This window comes from Carcharhinus amblyrhynchos, chromosome 9 (assembly GCF_965287045.1).
Source record: "Carcharhinus amblyrhynchos chromosome 9, sCarAmb.v2.hapA, whole genome shotgun sequence".
Lineage (NCBI taxonomy): Eukaryota > Metazoa > Chordata > Chondrichthyes > Carcharhiniformes > Carcharhinidae > Carcharhinus > Carcharhinus amblyrhynchos.
This window is the reverse complement of record NC_137332.1, coordinates 102,676,175-102,695,046: the sequence shown is the minus strand read 5'-3', so window position 1 is coordinate 102,695,046 and position 18,872 is coordinate 102,676,175. Positions and strand designations below refer to the sequence as shown.

Below are 18,872 nucleotides of genomic sequence, written 5' to 3'. Positions count from 1 at the left end.
CATAAGAAATAGGAGCAGGAGTAGGCCATCCAGCCCTTCGAGCCTGCCCCACCATTCAGTAAGATCATGGCTGATCTGTCGTGGCTCAGTTCCACATTCCCGCCCTCTCCCCATAACCCTTAATCCCCTCGCTTATCATAAACCCATCAACCCGCGTCTTAAAAATATTTAGCGAGGCAGCCTCCACCACTTCAACGGGCAGAGAATTCCAGAGATTCACCACCCTTTGAGTGAAGAAGTTCCTCCTCAACTCCGTTCTAAACCGCCCCCTCCTTTATCTTGAGGCTGTGCCCCCTAGTCCTACTGTCTTTTTTGAGCGGGAAGAGTCTCTCCACCTCTATCCTATCCATCCCATTCATCATCTTATATGTCTCAATGAGATCTCCCCTCATTCTTCTAAACTCTAACGAGTACAAGCCTAGTTTATTCAGCCTCTCCTCATAGCTCAACCCCCTCAACTCCGGTATCAGCCTAGTGAACCTCCTCTGCACTCCCTCCAAAGCCAAAATATCCTTGCGTAAGTACGGCGACCAAAACTGCACACAGGACTCCAGCTGCGGCCTCACCAATGTCCTATACAGCCGCAGCAAGACCTCCCTACTTTTATATTCAATCCCCCTCGCTATGAAGGCCAGCATCCCATTCGCCTTCCTGACCACCTGCTGCACCTGCAAGCTGGGTTTTTGCGACTCATGCACAAGGATCCCGAGGTCCCTCTGCACCGTCGCCTGCTGCAGTTTTTCGCCCCGTAAGTAATAGTCCTTCCTACCATTATTCCTACCAAAGTGGACCACCTCGCACTTGCCAACATTAAATTCCATTTGCCAATTCCTGGCCCATTCGCCCAGCCTATCTAGATCCTTCTGCAGACTCTCCACACCCTCCGCACAATTTGCCGTTCCACCAATCTTGGTGTCATCAGCAAATTTCGACACCCTGCACTCGGTTCCCTCCTCCAGATCATCTATATAAATGGTAAATAGCTGAGGCCCCAGCACCGACCCCTGGGGCACTCCACTAGTCACCAACCGCCAATCCGAGCCCCAGCACCGACCCCTGGGGCACTCCACTAGTCACCAACCACCAATCCGAATAGCACCCATTAACCCCCACTCTCTGTCTCCTATTTGACAACCAATCCTCTATCCACGCTAACACCCTACCCCCAACTCCATGCCCCCTTACCTTCTGGAATAACCTCTTGTGAGGTACCTTGTCAAACGCCTTCTGAAAATCAAGAAAGACCACATCCACCGGCTCTTTAGTCTAATGATAATGAAACCGTCATGGGTTGGTAAATCTGCCATCCTTACCAGGTCTGGCCTATGTGTCACTCTGAAATGTCCCAGCAAGTCACTCTGTTCAAGTGCAATGCTGTTAGGGATGGGTGATAAGGGCTGGCCCAGCCAGTGATGCCCACACCTAATGGTTAGCACTGCTGCTTCGTATCTCCAGGGACCTGGGTTTGATTCCCAGCTTGGGTCACTGTCTGTGTGGAGTTTGCATGTTCCCCCTGTATCTGTATAGGTTTCCTCTGGGTGCTCCGGTTTCCTCCCACCATCCAAAGACGTGTATGTTATTTTTAAAGTTTATTTATTAGTCACAAGTCGTCTTACATTAACACTGCAATGAAATTACAGTGAAATTCCCTTAGTTGCCACACTGTGGCACCTGTTCAGGTCAATGTACCCAACCAGAAAGTCTTTCAGACTGTGGGAGGAAACTGGAGCACCCAGTGGAAACCCATGCAGACATGGGGAGAAAAACTCCATACAGACAGTGACCCAAGCAGGAATCAAACCCAGGTTCCTGCCGCTGTGAGGCAGCAGTGCTAACCGTTGTGCCACCATGGGTTAGGTGCATTGGCCATGTTAAATTGACCCTCAGTGTCTTGGAACGCGTAGCTTAGAGGGATTAAGGGGTAAATATGTGGGATTACGAGGATAGGACTGGGTGGGATTGTGGTCAGTGCAGACTCAATGGGCGAAATGGCCACTTTCTGCACTGTAGGGATTCTATGATTCTTCTACGATTTTTGATTTTCATTTATTATTGTCACATGTCCTAACACAGTGAAAAGTATTGTTTCTGCACACTATACAGACAAAACATGCCGTTCATAGAGAAGGAAATGAGAGAGCGTAGAATGTAGTGTTACAGTCATAGCCAGGGTGTAGAGAAAGGTCAACTTAATGCAAGGTTTGTTCCATTCAAAAGTCTGGCAGCAGCATGGGAAGAAACTGTTCTTGAGTCGGTTGGTATGTGATTTCAGACTTTTGTATCTTTTTCCCGATGGAAGAAGGTGGAAGAGAGAATGTCAGGGTGATTGGGGTCCTTAATTATGCTGGCTGCTTTGACAAGGCAGCGGGAAGTGTAGGCAGAGTCAATGGATGGGAGGCTGGTTTGTTATGATTCTATGAATAACTAAAAAAGACTCTTTCCCTCCCTTGTCAATCACAAATCTATCTCACACAGCCTTAAAAATATTCATTGGACCATAAACTAACGACTCCCTGAGAGGTGGGGTCAGGAAGAAAAATCTCAGCCACCCTGATTCGTACATCATCATCATCTATAGTGTACATGTCCTTCCCACCTCTGCAACCTCTCAGGATTCCACCCAGAGAAAATTACACACAAATCATTGAACATCAATATTTATCATGATTAGAATATGAAGCATGATTCTGCGCCCACCTCCCCGCACCCACCCCGGCCGCCCATCTCTCTCTCCAGCCCCACCATGAGGTCATTGGTCCCAAACCTCTCCACTTACATTGTCCCATCAAAATTCCCAGGACAGATATTGCAAGAGGTTAGAAAGAGAAACAGTCTTCCTGATCTCTGCACAGGGCAGCTACAGCATGGGATTGTACACAAGCCTTCCACACTGTCCCCATCAAACACTCCCAGGGCAGATACAGCACAGGGTTCGATACAGAGTAAAGCTCCCTCCACACTGTCCCCATCAAACACTCGAAGGACAGGTATAGTATGGGATTACATATAGCGTAAATCTCCCTCTACACTGTCCCCATCAAACGCTCCCAGGACAGGTTCAGCACAGGATTAGATACAGAGTAAAGCTCCCTCTACACTGTCCCCATCAAACACTCTCAAGACAATTTAGAGCTCAATTAAAAGGGAAAGAGAGAGGTGGAAAGGCATTCTCAGCAAGAGTAACTTTTATCTCAACTCGAAACTTCTTTTGGGAGTGTTTGGTTAACTTGGGTCACTCGTACACACGGGTCAGCCTCCAGACTCAGTCACCGAACAGGATGTCCCTCCCATCAGCCAGCACATTGAGACAGGGGAAACAGCCCCTCAGGGCCTCAATTGGCACGAAGGTGGTCTCGGCCTTGCCCGCCTCCCTGTAAAATGGCTGAGGGATCAGGTGAGCAATAGCCCAGTGGAAGCTGTCTGAGAAATTTCACTCAAACAAAAAATTGATTAAAAAGGCACTGAATTTGAGCCAATAGATCCAAGGGAAGTGAAAGCTTTCTGGTTGTTTTGGAAAGCAAAATGGCCGCCCTTGTCTCCCTCTGGTAGACATTTGACGGCTTTATTGGAGTTGATATATAAAATCATGAGGGGCAGAGAAAGAGTGACAGCAGAGTGTTCAATTATCAGGGAGTGTTGATCGAATGTCATGAATGCAAGGATTAGATAGAGGGTGGTGAGAACTGGAACTCACTGTCGGAAAGGTTGGTTGAGGCAAGAACCCTTATCGCAGACTTGGAACCTGTTGGACATGCGGTGCCAGCTGGTGTGAAAGGAGGAGGGCTGGAATCTTCCGTACACATCTGCCACTGGAATTTTCCCAGTGCCACTGAAAGTGAGCGTTTTGGTTAGAACACCAAATTTTTCACCCTCTCTTGAGACACATCCCACAACGGGTGAGGCCGGAGGGTCCCGTTCCATGGGGGTGAGCTGTGTGCGAATGATAGACTAGTCACAGCAACATAGCAAGAGGGACGTTCGTCACAGCAATTTTGTCCATCCCATCTCACACGAACTCCCCTCCATCTGTTATATCCCCACACCCGTGGCTCTGCAAATATCATCTCCTCAGCTCTCTGGCCAATTTCAGAGCAGACGATTGAATCTGCCTCCACCACACTCTCAGGCACTGTGTCCCAGATCCTGACCCCTCACTGTGTGAAAACATTTTCTTCCTAGAATCCCTACAGTGTTGAAGGAGGCCATTTGGCCTATCAAGTCTGCACCGACAACAATCCCACCCAGGCCCTATCTCTACAACCCCCTCCACCCCCATATTTATCCTGCTAGTCCCCCTGACACTAAGGGGCATGGCCAATCCACCTAACCTGCACATCTTTGGACTGTGGGAAGAAACCGGAGCACCCGGAGGTAACCCACGCAGACATGGGGAGAATGTGCAAACTCCACTCAGACAGTGACCCAAGGCTGGAATCGAACTCGGGTCTCTGGTGCTGTGAGGCAGCCGTACTAACCACCATGGCACCATGCTTCCTGTGGCATTTCGTTCTCCCACAATTCCCAGAAATTGGGATCCTCTGGCTCTCAGTTCTTCGGGAACAGTTTTTCTCTCTATCTGTCCTGTTCAGCAATTACCTCCCTGATTTTGAACGCTTCCATCAAATCTCCCCTCTAACCCTCTCTCTCTAAGGTGAACAAGCCCAGCTTTTCCAATCTCATCATCCACTGTTATGAAGGAAAACTAAATTCCATGGAATTATCCACAGGAATACTGGACTTTAAAAACACTCGAGCTTTATATTTAACAATGGACACTGACCCTCAGGATGGCTGAGAGTGGGCAGTTAGTCACTGGCTGCAGGGGCCTTCTCTAAGGGACAACGGAACCCCCCCTCCCCATGTTTCTAGACAAGTTACTTCTAAAAGCATCACAAAACTGATTACCAGTTGGGATGTACAAAGAGGCTAGGTTAAAAGCTCGATGAGAGAGCTGCCGAGGTCCTGCCTGCCTATATCTGCCCTGCTGGTCTGTGTGCGTGTGCGTGTCTGTGCTACGAGGAAAAACACTGAAGGTGCGTGTCACACTACCAGAAGCAAAAAGGAAATAGCCATCTTTTGCAGGAATATCTAAAACATCACTCTCTAACTATGGAAATCAAACAGCCAACAAAAAAGGGTCACAACTAGGATTAGGAACTAGCAGAAGAGATCCTATGGACAGCTATTGAAACAAAAAATACTCATCAATACAGAATTAAAAGATAGACTCAAACCTGAATGGGGAACCATTCGTACAAGTAAACCCTCTTAACTGTCTGTATTCCTGGATAAACAAAGGTACTGTTTGGGGGATTAATATTTGAATCAATAAATAAAGATATATAAATATGGTTTTAGATGGGTTTAATTTTTCTGAGCCTATAACCAGATTCATGCTGGACAAAGATGTCTGTAGGTGTAGGGGTTGGTTAGGTTCCAACGATGTTTCTATTGTGCTTAGAGAGGGCTAAGGTATGAAGAAAAAATATAGTTGCTAGATGTTGCTTAGCGTCTTTTGTCCATCCCTAACTGCCCTTCATCTCCTTGAACCATTGCAGTCCCAATGGTGTAGGTACATCCACTGTGCTGCTAGGGAAGGAATTCTAGGACTGTGACCCAGCAACAGTGAAGGAACGGCCGATGTATTTCCAAGTCAGGACGGTGAGTAACTTGGAGACAAAGCTCCAGGTGGTAGCGTTCCCAAGTATCTGCTGCTTTTGTCCTTCTCGATGGTAGTGGTCATTGGTTTGGAAGATGCTGCCTAAGGAACCTTGATGAGTTCCTGCAGTGCATCTTGTAGGTGGTACAGATGGCTACCACTGTTTGTCAATGGTGGAGGGAGTGAATGTTTGTGGAAGGGGTGCCAATCAAGCAGGTTGCTTTGTTCTGGATGGTGTTGAGCTTCTTGAGTGTTGTTGAAGCTGCTCCCATCCAGGCAAGTGGAGACTATTCCATCACACTCCTGACTTGTGCCTTGTAGATGGTGGACAGGATTTGGGGAGTCGGGAGGTGAGTTACTCGCCGCAGGATTTCCAGCTTCTGACCTGCTCTGGTAGCCATGACATGGCTAATCCAGTTCAGTTTCTTGTCAATGAACATGCAATGACTCTGTTTAAGGCAATTTATACATTCAGGCAATTTCCATATTTATCCCAAAAATAATGACAGCTTCAACAGGTAGCAACTGGTGTTTATTAAAGTCTGGCGTAATGTTAAAATTTGCCTGATCTGAGTAACCTGTACCTAACATTCTAATTTCAGCATCTTGACATTGCTGCTTTCAGTGGAGATTATGAGACCGATTTTCCGACCCTGCTATGCTGCTGGAATAGAGTAGCAGGGCGGGAAATTTAAACAGGGAGACCCCAAACAGATTAGGTCAGGATTTTCCTGGCCCATTCGGTACCAATACAATCAGGCTCGCGCTGGGGAATGGCATGAGGCTGATTACAATATTCGTTGCCTCAATATAATCTATTTAGTGAGTCCAGGATAATAATCATTGAATCCCTACAGTGCAGAATGAGACTCTTTGGCCCATCGAGACTGCACCATTCACAATCCCACCCAGGCCCAATCCTCATAACCCCATGCATTTACCCTAGCTATTCTCCATGACACTAAGGGGCAATTTAGCACAGCCAATCCTAACCCATGGCATGATAGCACAGTGGTTAGCCCTGCTGATTCACAGCACCAGGGACCTGGGTTCAATTCCCAGCTTGGGTCACTGTCTGTGCAGAGTTTGCACATTCTCCCCATGTCTGCGTGGGTTTCCCCCGGTGATCCAGTTTACTCCCACATTCTGAAAGATGTGCTGGTTAGGAGCATTGACCCGAACAGGCGCCAGAGTGTGGCGACCAGGGGAATTTCATAGTAACTTCATTGCAGTGTTAGTATAAGCCTTACTTGTGACTAATAAATAAACTTTTTATTTTGTTTTGGGCTGTGGGAGGAAACCGGAACACCTGGAGGAAACAAATGCACAAACCGAGAGAATGTGCAAACTCCACACAGACAGTGACCCGAGGCTGGAATTGAACCCGGGTTTTGGGCGCTGTGAGGCAGCAGTGCTAACCACTGTGCCACTCCTCTGGGTTCTGATGTTTCTGACTTCACTGATGGAGGTCTACACCAGCTGGGATCATGTATTATCCCCAGCAACACGGCCAGGCCTGATGACCCCGCATGTGGAACCATATACCATTGAGACCCCCCCCCTGCCCCCCAGGGAGGTCAAGGCAGGTGCGGAGGGGCACATTGCCCCTTGGGCAGTACCATCCGTTTTCCCCATCCATTGGGCACTTAGAGTTTCTTTTGGAAAAATCATGCCCTATGTTAAATCCCAAGACAATATTCTGCCTTTGCAACACAGACCCGTGACAACTTGCCGTTCCTGTGAGATTATTCCTTCATGTCAAACCTTAAAAACAAATTGCTGGACAGCTTCATGGAAATGCGATTTATCGTATGGGTTTACTCTGACCAGAGACCTCTGACTGGGCAGATCTTCAGTGCTTCTGAGTTTTGATCTGCATCATTCAGTCCTGGGCTAAAGTAAGGGAAGAGTTTCTCCGTGAAAGCGTAGGTGAAAGTGTGGAGATGGGCCATGTTGTCTGCATTGTAAAATGACACCTGCCCCCCTTCATAGTCCAGGTAAACCCCCACCATCCGAGGTTTGGAAGCTAGGGTCAGGTGGGTGGGAGATGATGTACAGGCCAGGTATTCCGCGCCATTGGCCAGCCACATGATCCAATATCCGTCCTCAGGGGCCGCGGTGATGTCACCTTTCCTATTGGCGGTCTCGCTAACCACCCCCACGTCCCACTCGGTCTTCTCCCCCACCTCCACCTCCCAGTAATGTCTCCCCGAGGTGAACCCCTCCGACCCCAGGATGCTGACGCACTGATCGAACCTCTCGGGGCTGTCAGAGAGATCCTGCCATTTGTCTCCCGGTTTGACGCTGGTGCGGTCCTCGGACACGATGAGCCAGGGATTCGCGGTGTTCGGATCCAGAGTCAGGGAGGCCGGAGCTGAGAGGGGGAAAACGAAAATGAATGATCTGAATTAGTGAATAATCTCTCCAGGCATAAGGGGCGGCACAGTGGTTAGCACTGCTGCCTCACAGCGCCAGGGACCTGGGTTCGATTCCCAGTTTGGGTAGCTGTCTGTGCAGAGTCTGCACATTCTCCACATACCTGCGTGGGTTTCCTCCCACAGTCCGAAAGACGTGCTGGTTAGCTGCATTGGCCGTGCTAAATTCTCCCGCAATGTACCCGAACAGGCACCGGAGTGTGGCAACTAGGGGATTTTCACAGTAACTTCATTGCAGTGTTAATGTAAGTCTACTTGTGACACTAATAAATGCACTAAGCTTTAATAACAGTTTTTTTTCCTCTCACAGGAGGTGGCTGAGTTAGCGCTTGTTACCCACTTATTGTTTATTGTCCTTGAGAATAAGCCACCTTCTTGAACCGCTGCTTTCCATGAGGTGTTGGTACACCCACAGTTGGAGTACCGGAGACCAAAAGCTTGAGCTCACGGGCTTTTAGCAATTCTTCACATAAGAACATAACAAATAGGAGGAGGAGGAGGCCATTCGGATCTTTGAGCTTGTTCCATCATTCAATTGAAGCAGATCAGCTTCAATTCCACCTTCCTTCATTGTCCCCGTATCCGTCTATTCCCTTAGGAGCAAAAAAAACTACCAACCTCCTTCTTGGACATACTCATTTAAGACAGATTTGAGGAAGAATTTCTTCTCTCAAAGACAGGTGAATCTTTGGAATTCTATATCCCGGGAAGCTGTGAAGATCAAGTCCTTCAACATTTTCAAGGCTGAGATTGATACGCGTGGTACGGTGGCACAACGGTTAGCACTGCTGCCTCACAGTGACAGGGACCCGGGTTCGATTCCCAACTTGGGTCACTGTCTTTGCGGAGTCTGCATGTTCTCCCCGTGTCCACGTGGGTTTTCTCCGGGTGCTCTGGTTTCCTCCCACCCTCCAAAGATATGCGAGTTAGGTGAACTGGCATACAAAATTGCACCTTAGTGTCAGCGGAACTAGCTAGGGAAAATGCATTGGGTAGTGGGGATAGGACCTGGGTGGGACCGTGGTCAGTACCGACTCACGGGCCAAATGGCCTCCTTCTGTACAGTAGGAATTCCATGATTCTAAATCAGAAGATGAATTAAGATTTATGGAAAGAAGACCGCAAAGTGGATTCATGAGTATTTGATTAACCATGATCTTATGAAATGATAGAGCCAGTTTGAAGGACTGAATGGCCTCCTCCTGTTCCTATTTCTTATGGTCTAATCATTTGCTGCATTAAAAAAAGTTCCTTTTCAAACTGCCTTTAGTTCGTCCACCAGTCACCTTAACTCAGTGTCCTGGGGGGTTCTTAATCCTTCTGTCAATGGGAACAGTTTCCCCCCAGACCCCTCACCGTGCCCTACATGACTGTAAGTTGTGCAGCAAAGGACGAGGTATTCAGCAGTCCATAGAGAGAATAAAGGGTGTGAATGGCCAAACAGCAGAGAAACTGTAAGCTGTGAGAGATGGAGTTGTTGGTTGGGAAGAGGGAGATGGATGGGACAACAGTAAAATTTAGAAAAGGGGAGCAAAGGGGGGGAAAAAAAGGGGTCAGGGAAAGGGGATAGAGTAAGGGGAAAGAATGGGGGGGGAGGGGGAATAAGAAAAATAAAGAAAGACAATAAAGAAATAAAAGGTAGAGAACAGTAAAAAATTAAATAAAATAGAATGAAAACAAAGAGAGTCGAGGTTGGGTACAGCAAATCACCAGTTGTTGGATTCGATGTTGGGAATGGAAGATTGTAAAGTGCCTAGCCAGAAGATGAGACCCTTCTGCAATTGGTAGGTGACGTGAGTGATGGGAGAGGTGTTGGGTCTACTGGAGGAGTGGACTAGGTTATCCCAGAGGGAACAGTCTCCTCAGAAATACTGACAGAGGGAGTGAAGGGAAAATGTGTTTGGTGGTGGCATCACTCTGGAGTAGGCTAAAATGGGAAGGACTATGTTTTTGCCCCTTTGTTTCAGGGGGATTAGTGGGGTAAAAATGTGGAGTTACAGGGATAGGGCCTAGTGGGATTGCTGTTGGTGTAGGCTCGATAGGACGAGTGGCATTCTTCTGCACCATAGGGATTCTATGATTCCTCAGGGATTTCTCCGCCCACACTCCAAGGATGTGCAGGTTTGGTGGATTGACCATGTTGAACTAGTGTCCCGAGATGCGCAGGGGTGGCATGGTGGCACAGTAGTTAGCACTGATGCAGGTTTGATTCCTGGCTTGGGTAACTGTGCGGAGTTTGCACATTCTCCCTACGTCTGCATGGGTTTCCTCCCACAGTCTGAAAGACGTGCTGGATAGGTGCATTGGCCATGCTAAATTCTCCCTCATGTACCTAAACAGTTGCCGAAGTGCGGCAACTAGGGGATTTTCACAATAACTTCATTGCAGTGTTAACGTAAGCCAACTTGTTGCACTAATAAATAAACTTTAAACATTAGGTTGTAAATGTGTGGGATTACAGAGATAGGACGGTGAATGTGTCTTGGAATCAAGGAAAGAAGACTTTGTTAGAGAGTCAGTGCAGACTAGAGGGCCGAATGGTCTCTTCTACACTGCAGAGATTCTATAAAATTATATGTTAACTTTCCCATTAGGGTCCGAGGAATTGTAGATTTGATTTGATTTATTATCATTGTCACATGCATTGGGATTATAGTGGAAAGTATTGTTTCTTGTTCACCATACAAAATATACCACTCATGGAGTGCATGGGGGGAGGAAAGGAGATGGTGCAGAATATAGTGTTATAGTCACAGGGTGTAGCGAGAGATCAACTTAATGTGAGGTAAGTCCATTCAAAAGTCTGTTGGCAGCAGGGAAGAAGCTGTTGTTCCGTTGGGGTTGGTACGTGATTTCAGACTTTTGTATCTTTTCCACGATGGAAGAAGGTGGAAGAGAGATGGATTAGTCATGGTAAATGTGTGGGGTTCTGGGGATAGGCGAGGGGAGAACGCCAAGGTAAGATACTCTGTCAGACTCAATGGGCCGAATGGCGTCTTCTGCACTGTAGGGATTTTATGTTTGTATGGGTACTTGCCCAACATGTTCCAAAACAAGTTAGAGAAAATGATTAAATCATTGTATATTAATAGAACCGTTATCAACTTCAAGTGATAAAAACAAAAGACATATTTACTCTTTGACTGGACGCAGAGGCAGCACACAGCTCACACCGTCAATGTTACGCTCACTTGCCCTTGTTACGCATCAGTATCACTTTGGTCATATTGGTAAGAAAGAAAAGTATGCAGATGGAAATCTGACAACACTGTGCATGCGCAACGGTCAACAAACTGTCCGCTGTGCTGCACTCAGAATCTTGGTGTGCTGTTTGCAATTCACAGGGCCACAAGTTGCCAACCACCACTTTATAGACTGGTCAGAGCACAGGAGGAAGCCATTCAATCCATTGTGCCTGTGCTGTCTCACAGCGCCAGGGACCAGGGTTCGATTCCAAGTTTGGGTCACTGTCTGTGCGGAATCTGTACGTTCTCTCCACGTCTGTGTGAATTTCCTTCAGGTGCTTCAGTTTCCTCCCACAATCCGAAAGATGTGCTGGTTAGGGTGCATTGGCCATGCTAAGTTCTCCCTCAATGTACCTGAACAGGCATCCGAGTGTGGTGACTAGGAGATTTTCACAGTAACTTTATTGCATTATTAGCGTAAGCCTACTTGTGACAGTAATAAATAAAACAAATAAATGTAGAGAAGCTGAATATTATTGCACTGTGTGATGGCCATGTTGAAATGTTTGCAGATATCTTATTAATTACCTATATTTTATTCCAAAAAAACTTTCCTGAACCAGGACAGGATCGAGGGGGAGATTTCCTGTATCAATATGAAACAAAAGCTGCTGAATTTAATAGTTTGAATAAAATAGTTTTGTTCAAAAAGCGTGCTTTCCATATTTGGTGTTTTAAATATTTTGATCATGTTGTCTAGTGCTTTTTTTCCTACAAGACAAAAATGTTTTTCATCAGAATTGTGGTCAGAGAGCAGACTACAACAACGATTACAGCAACAGAAACAATGACAATTTTAGCTGTCAGAGCAACTGTGACAATGACCATCATGCATGCTGGGATTTTTGGTCAAGTTATGATCAAAAACAATTGCAGGTCATTAAGTGGCTGCAAGCTATGACCTGGCCTGTGACCTGACATCCTGTGTTGACCAAATAAGGATAATTGTTTGGGCCAAGCTAGACATGTCAGAGTCATTGTTAGCACTTATGGGTTAAGGCTTTGTGACTTACATGCCATTCAAACTAAGCATTTTGGAGTTGTTTGTGAGTAACTCCATTGGCCTGATCGAACCATGTAATAGGTTTCTGATTACACCATTGGCTGAGTGCCAGGGAACTTTCTGGAAGAATATGAGAAGTTCAGGATGAAGAGATGCGTCTGAGCCTTTGTCTTTGGCGATAACTCGGAGACCAACCATTGCAAGTGAGCCCTGAAGGAACATCTTCAGAGAAGATAAAGACCTTGTGGAGGAATCACCTTGGCCAGCTTGCTCAAGAAACTGGGTAGCATTCATTTCAGTTAAAGGGTTAGGGTTTCAGTTAAAAAGTTGGGAGTTTCAGATAAGAGTTAGGGTTGAAGTGTAAGAATTCAAGTGTTGTACGTTTGGTGCCTAAAGTGTTAAATAAACAAAAATTTAAGAGAATTTGAGTCTTGTAGCTAAACTAAATACCTGGAAAGTATCACAGAATGTCATCAGTGCAGCAGGACGCCATTCAGCCCATTGTGCCTGCACTAACAACAACCCCACCCAGGCCCGATTCCTGTAACCGCATGTTTGTACCCTGCTAATCCCCGTAACATTAAGAAGCAATATAGCACAGTCATTGCAGCTAATCCACACATCTTTGGACTGTGGGAGGAAACCCACGCAGACACAGGGAGAATGTGCAAACTCCACAGTGACCCAAGCTGGGAAATGAACCCAGGTCCCTGGCAGCAGTGCTAACCACCCCTAAAATAGTTTAAGTTTAGAGTCTAATAACAGAATTATAGAATAGGTTTACCTGGGCTGATGCTGTCTATCATCTCTCTCCAGATTATATACTGCAACGGACCTTTGTACGCACCCAGAGTCAGATCTTCATCTACAAACGGCAGTGCAGAGTATTCCTTGCACTCAATGCTGGAAAATGATTTAAAACGAAATATTGGGACACAGTGGTTGCAGCACAAGCGAATTAAATAGCCACGTCTAATGTAATCTTTATCATTTAAAAGAAGTCAGAATATGTCTCACCCATTCTTCCGAGAAGCTTCCACCTAAACAATAACAAAAGTAATGAGTTCAGGCTGGGTGACAGAAATCCCAAAAATCCCACCGAAAACCCCACTACACGATGAAAACGAGATACAAGCGCTAGGAATGGGAACAGGAGTAGCCCTCTCGACCTCGCGAGCCTGCTTTGCCATGTAACAAGATTGTAGCCTGGACTCCACTTCATTGCCCCTTCCCCCACCCACCATAATCCTTGACTCCTTTGTCAATCAAACATCTGCCTGTTGTAGCCTTGAATATAATCAATGGCCCAGCTCTCCACTGCCCTCTTGTGGTGAAGAACTCCAAAGAAAGACAAAATTCTTCCTCGCCTCCAAGTTGCACATGAAAGTTCATACCAGGGATCAACCCAGTGAACTTTCTCTGGGCATCGCCAATGTCAGTGGGTAGCATAGTGTTAGCACTGCTGCCTCACAGCCCAGGGACCCGTTTTCGATTCCCGGCTTGGGTCACTGTCTGTGTGGAGTTTGCACGTTCTCCCTGAGTCTGTGTGGGTTTCCTCCAGATGCTCTGGTTTCCTCCCACACTCCAAAGATTTGCAGGTTAGGTAGATTAGCCATGCTAAATTGCCCCTTAGGTTCAAAGATGTAGAGGATAAGGGGATTAGTAAATACAGAGGGTTACAGGGATAGAGCGGAAGGGTGGACCTGGTAAGATGCTCTTTCAGATAGTTGGTGCACTGTAGGGATTGTATGGATCCCTTCTCTCATTTAAATCTATCCCATCTTCCACCTAATACACATTAACAAAAGGTCTTGCGTTTATATATTTTTAAATTTTTTCAGTGGACTTGTGGGGGGGTGGTTTCATGGCTAAGCCAACACTTTTTATCACCACCTTACCTGCACATGTTTGGAGTGTGGGATAAAACTGGAGCACCTAGAGGAAACCCGTGCAGACACGGGGAGAACATGCAAACTCCACACAGTGACCCGAGCTCGGAATTGAACCCGGGTCCCTGGAGCTGTAAAGCAGCAGCGCTAACCACTGTGCCGCTCCAAACTGTTTTAGTTCCCTCTCTCTCCCCCCACAAGTGCTGCCTGAGCTGTAGAGCATTTCTATGTTTTATTTTCGATCAGGACTTTCTACTTTACCGTGAATCGCTTCCCCCCCCACTCCCCGACAACTATCTTGTGGACTTCAGTCAAATTAAACAAGCACCTTACCTTCAGAAAAGCAATCGTGTCTTCTTGACTCATGCGTTCCTGTAAGTCTGACAGTTCTCGCTCAACACAGTCCAACTCCTGTTGGATCACATGGAGGTTTTTCTCCATTGCATCCAGAATCCTTGTCTCGTTTTCCCCGAGGTCTCCGAGTAAGCACTGCTCTTTCTCGGTGAGAATCTGGTGCATTCTGGCGAACTCGGCAGTGACGTGGGCTTTCAGCCTGCTTGAATGCTCCTACCGAGTGAAATGCAGCACCTAGTTAGCGGCACCGTCAGCAAAAGGGACAAAATCTGCCACAATCCCAGTAAAATCAGCAAGGTGGGGCGGGGGGAGAACCTTACCTTAACTTTGGAAATCTGCTGCTTTTGCTTCAGTTTTGCCTTCAGAACTTGCAGCTTCCTCCTGGCGGCCCAATTCAGTGATAATTTCAATCTCCCCTGGAATCAGAGAGTCAATGCCGAGATTAAATGGAAGACTGAGGAAGCAAAAAAAAAACTTATGCGGTCAAGGAGTTTTACAGCACAAAAAGAGGACCTGCATTCATATAGCACCACTCCTGACATCAGGTCATCTCCAAGCCTCTTACAACCAATGAAATGCTTTCCGTTGATGTGTGGTCAGCCAATGAAATGCTTTCTATTGATGCGTCACTGTTGTAATGTAGGAAAGATGCCTGCCAATTTACACACAGCACACCCCAACACACAGCAACTGGCTTAAAGGGAGAACTGTGGTGTAGTGATATGAGAAATTTCTCAAGCTATTGCCCTAAGGATGTGGGTTCTAATCCCTTCACGGCAGCTGCTGCAATTCATAGTAAATCGATAAATCTGCTCTCAATAATGGTGACTGTGAAACATTTCTTTCCATAGAATCCCTACGAAAGGAGACCATTCGGCCCATCAGGTCTGCACTGACTTTTCGAAACAGCATCTTACCAGGTCCACACCTCTCTGCCCTATCTCCACAGCCAATCCATCTAACCTAGTCACCTTTGGACACTAAGGAGCGATTCAGCATGGCCAATCCGCCTAACCTGCACATCTTTAGAGAGTGGGAGGAAACTGGAGCACTCGGAGGAAACCCATGCAGACATGGGGAGAAAGGTGCACACTTCACACAGACAGTCACCCAACGCCAGAATTGAACCCAAGGCACTGGTTATGCTGCCCTGATCATCAACTGTTTCACAAACATGCATGAAGGAAGGAAATCTGCCACGCTTTCGCTGGTCTGTCTTAAACATGACTCCAGATCCCCAGCAATGTGGTTGACCCTTAACTGCCCCTCTGGAATGGCTGAGCGAGACACTCAATGAAGCGCAGTTAAGGATGGTCAACAAACACTGGCATTTGCAAGTGACGCCCACATCCCAGGAATGAATATGTTCTTAAGTTTTACTTTCATTTTGTGTCACAAGTAGGCTTAATTAACACTGCAACGAAGTTGTGAAAATCTCCTAGTCGCCACATTCTGGTGCCTGTTCGGATTCACTGAGGGAGAATTCAGTGTGGCCAATGCACCTAACCAGCACGTCTTTCATACTGTGGTAGGAAACCCACACAGATACGGGGAGAACGTGCAGACTCTGCACAGACAGTGACCCAAGGCAGGAATCGAACCTGGGTCCCTGGCACTGTGAGGCATATTTTGAAATGTCCATTTTGACATGTTTTGTAATTAATTTCCTTTGAGATATTTTATCAAAGCAAATTTTCACAAACGAAGTTTCCAGCATTCCCTGTTTTTGTTTATTTATTTTGCTTTCCCTGATCAAAGTCGTCTTTGTGTTTTTTTTTGTTACCTGATATATCTCTACAGCTTCGTCCAGCAGTAGGAAGCTGTGGTGCCTGTGGCTGCTGGAGTCTCTACACAGCAGGCAGCTGAGCTTGCCGTCAGTTTCACAAAGCAGTTTCAGCTCCTCCTCGCTGTGCTCCGGGCAGCGAGCTCTTCCGCCCTTCCCAGCCCCGCCGTCCGGGCTCACACTCAGCTCCCTCGCCTTCTCAGCCAGGGCGGCCAGCGAGCGGCTGGCCCTCAGGCTGCCCCGCGGGGAGACGGCTCGGCACTGCGGGCAGGACTCTCGCTGCTGCTGCTGCTGCTTGGCCCAGCTCCGGCTGATGCAGGAGCGGCAGAAGTCGTGGCCACAAGCCAGCACCACCGGATCGCTGAGGAACTCCAGGCAGATGGAGCATTTCAGCTCCTCGCTCAGACTCTCCAGCTGACTCGCCATGCAGACTTGAACTTTAAATGCGTGAGGCCCTTTCAAAAAGCCCCTGCGCAAAATTAAACAAACACAGGAAAACAGTTCAAAACAAAATCCTCCCCCTATCCAACTTCCTGGTGTGTCACTCTGTTCACGCAGCACTAAAGATGACGTTACATTGATGTCCCTCCCATTCTCCATAGCCTTGTATCAATCCCTAACTAATCCCACTCTTCTCTCCATAACCCTCTAACAATTCTAAATTAACCCCACTTTCTCTGCTCTCTCCCTGTAACTCTATCAATCACAAACCAGTCCTACTGCCTCACTCCTTCCTCAGTCGGTAACAATGTGGGGAAATGGTGGTATTGTCCCTGTATGAGCAATCCAGAGGCTGAAGCAAATGCTCAATGTCACAGCTTCCTACCCCACCACAGCAGCTGTTGGAATTTAAATTCAATTAATAACTCTGGAATTATAAATTTAGTCAGTAATAGTGACCATTAATTACTTTCAAATACCATCTGGTCCATTGATGTCCTTTTAGGGAGGGAAATCTGCCATGCTTATGCGGTCTGGCCTACACGTCACTCCAGATCCACAATAATGTGGTTGACTCTTAACTACCCTCTGACAACGGCCAAGCAAACTACTCAGTTCAAGGTTCCACGTAGTCACCCAAAGATGGAACTGAACCATGGTTCATGGTGCGATGAGGCAGTAATGCTAACCACGGCACCTCTCCGTAGCCCAGCATCAATCCCAAAATAATTCTACTGCCCACAGTCTCCTCACAGTGCCTGATTAATTCCAAATTAACCAAACTGTTCTGCTCTCTTCCCATTGCTCTGCATCAATCCCAAGTTAATCCAACTGCCTCCCACTCTTCCCATAATCCTACCTCAATTTCCCCCACAATTCTATGTAAATCTCCAAATAATCCCATTGCCCCACTGTCTCTCTCCATACTCCTGTATCAATCCCAAAAGAATACCACTGCTCCACTCTCTCCATCGCTTCGTACCTAGTCCAAACTAACCCCATACTTTCTCTCTCTCTCCCATAACCTCATAGCAATCCCAGACTAATCACACTGTGGCAGCAAGGCATCACAGTGGTTAGCACTGCTGCCCCACAGCACCAGGGACATAAGAACATAAGAAATAGGAGCAGGAGTAGGCCATCTGGCCCTTCGAGCCTGCCCCGCCATTCAATAAGATCATGGTTGATCTGTCGTGGCTCAGTTCCACATTCCCGCCCTCTCCCCATAACCCTTAATCCCCTCTCTTATCAAAAACCCATCAACCCGCATCTTAAAAATATTTAGCGAGGTAGCCTCCACCACTTCAATGGGCAGAGAATTCCAGAGATTCACCACCCTTTGAGTGAAGAAGTTCTTCCTCAACTCCGTTCTAAACCGCCCCCCCTTTATCTTGAGGCTGTGCCCCCTAGCCCTACTGTCCTTTATGAGCGGGAAGAGTCTCTCCACCTCTATCCTATCCATCCCATTCATCATCTTATACGTCTCAATGAGATCTCCCCTCATTCTTCTAAACTCTAACGAGTACAAGCCTAGTTTATTCATCCTCTCCTCATAGCTCAACCCCCTCAACTCCGGCATCAGCCTAGTAAACCTCCTCTGCACTCCCTCTAAGGCCAAAATATCCTTGCGTAAGTACGGCGCCCAAAACTGCACACAGTACTCCAGCTGCAGCCTCACCAATGCCCTATGTAGCCGCAGCAAGACCTCCCTACTTTTATATTCAATCCCCCTCGCTATGAAGGCCAGCATCCCATTCGCCTTCCTGACCACCTGCTGCACCTGCAAGCTGGGTTTTTGCGACTCATGCACAAGGACCCCGAAATCCCTCTGCACCGTCGCATGCTGCAGTTTTTCTCCACGTAAGTAATAATCCTTCCTACCATTATTCCTACCAAAGTGGACCACCTCGCACTTGCCAACATTAAATTCCATTTGCCAATTCCTGGCCCATTCGCCCAGCCTATCTAGATCCTTCTGCAGACTCTCCACACCCTCCGCGCATCCCATGTCCCACACCCTCCCATGTCATCACCTGGGTTCAATTCCCAATTTGGGATCACTG

At 47.2% G+C, this 18,872-nt stretch overlaps 1 protein-coding gene across 1 annotated transcript; it reads right to left on the bottom strand.

Moving 5' to 3' along the window:
* Positions 1 to 7,233: 7,233 nt before the first annotated feature.
* Positions 7,234 to 16,898, bottom strand: LOC145348152 (zinc-binding protein A33-like). The gene is made up of 6 exons (XM_080196326.1): positions 16,369 to 16,898; positions 14,906 to 15,001; positions 14,565 to 14,798; positions 13,360 to 13,382; positions 13,127 to 13,245; positions 7,234 to 8,033 (listed from the first exon to the last, which is right to left on the bottom strand). Exons 1-6 carry the CDS (start codon positions 16,792 to 16,794, stop codon positions 7,477 to 7,479), a joined length of 1,455 nt encoding a protein of 484 aa, XP_080052452.1. The 5' UTR covers positions 16,795 to 16,898; the 3' UTR covers positions 7,234 to 7,476.
* Positions 16,899 to 18,872: the final 1,974 nt, after the last annotated feature.

Bases quoted from the DNA above. Each gene is read 5' to 3' on its own strand.
- LOC145348152 (XM_080196326.1), bottom strand. From the start codon at position 16,794: ATGGCGAGTCAGCTGGAGAGTCTGAGCGAGGAGCTGAAATGCTCCATC. The intron at 14,799-14,905 runs GTAAGGTTCTCC...TTCACTCGGTAG, and splicing joins AGCAGATTTCCAAAGTTAAG to GAGCATTCAAGCAGGCTGAA. The intron at 13,383-14,564 runs GTAAGGTGCTTG...GTTATTGTTTAG, and splicing joins ACACGATTGCTTTTCTGAAG to GTGGAAGCTTCTCGGAAGAA.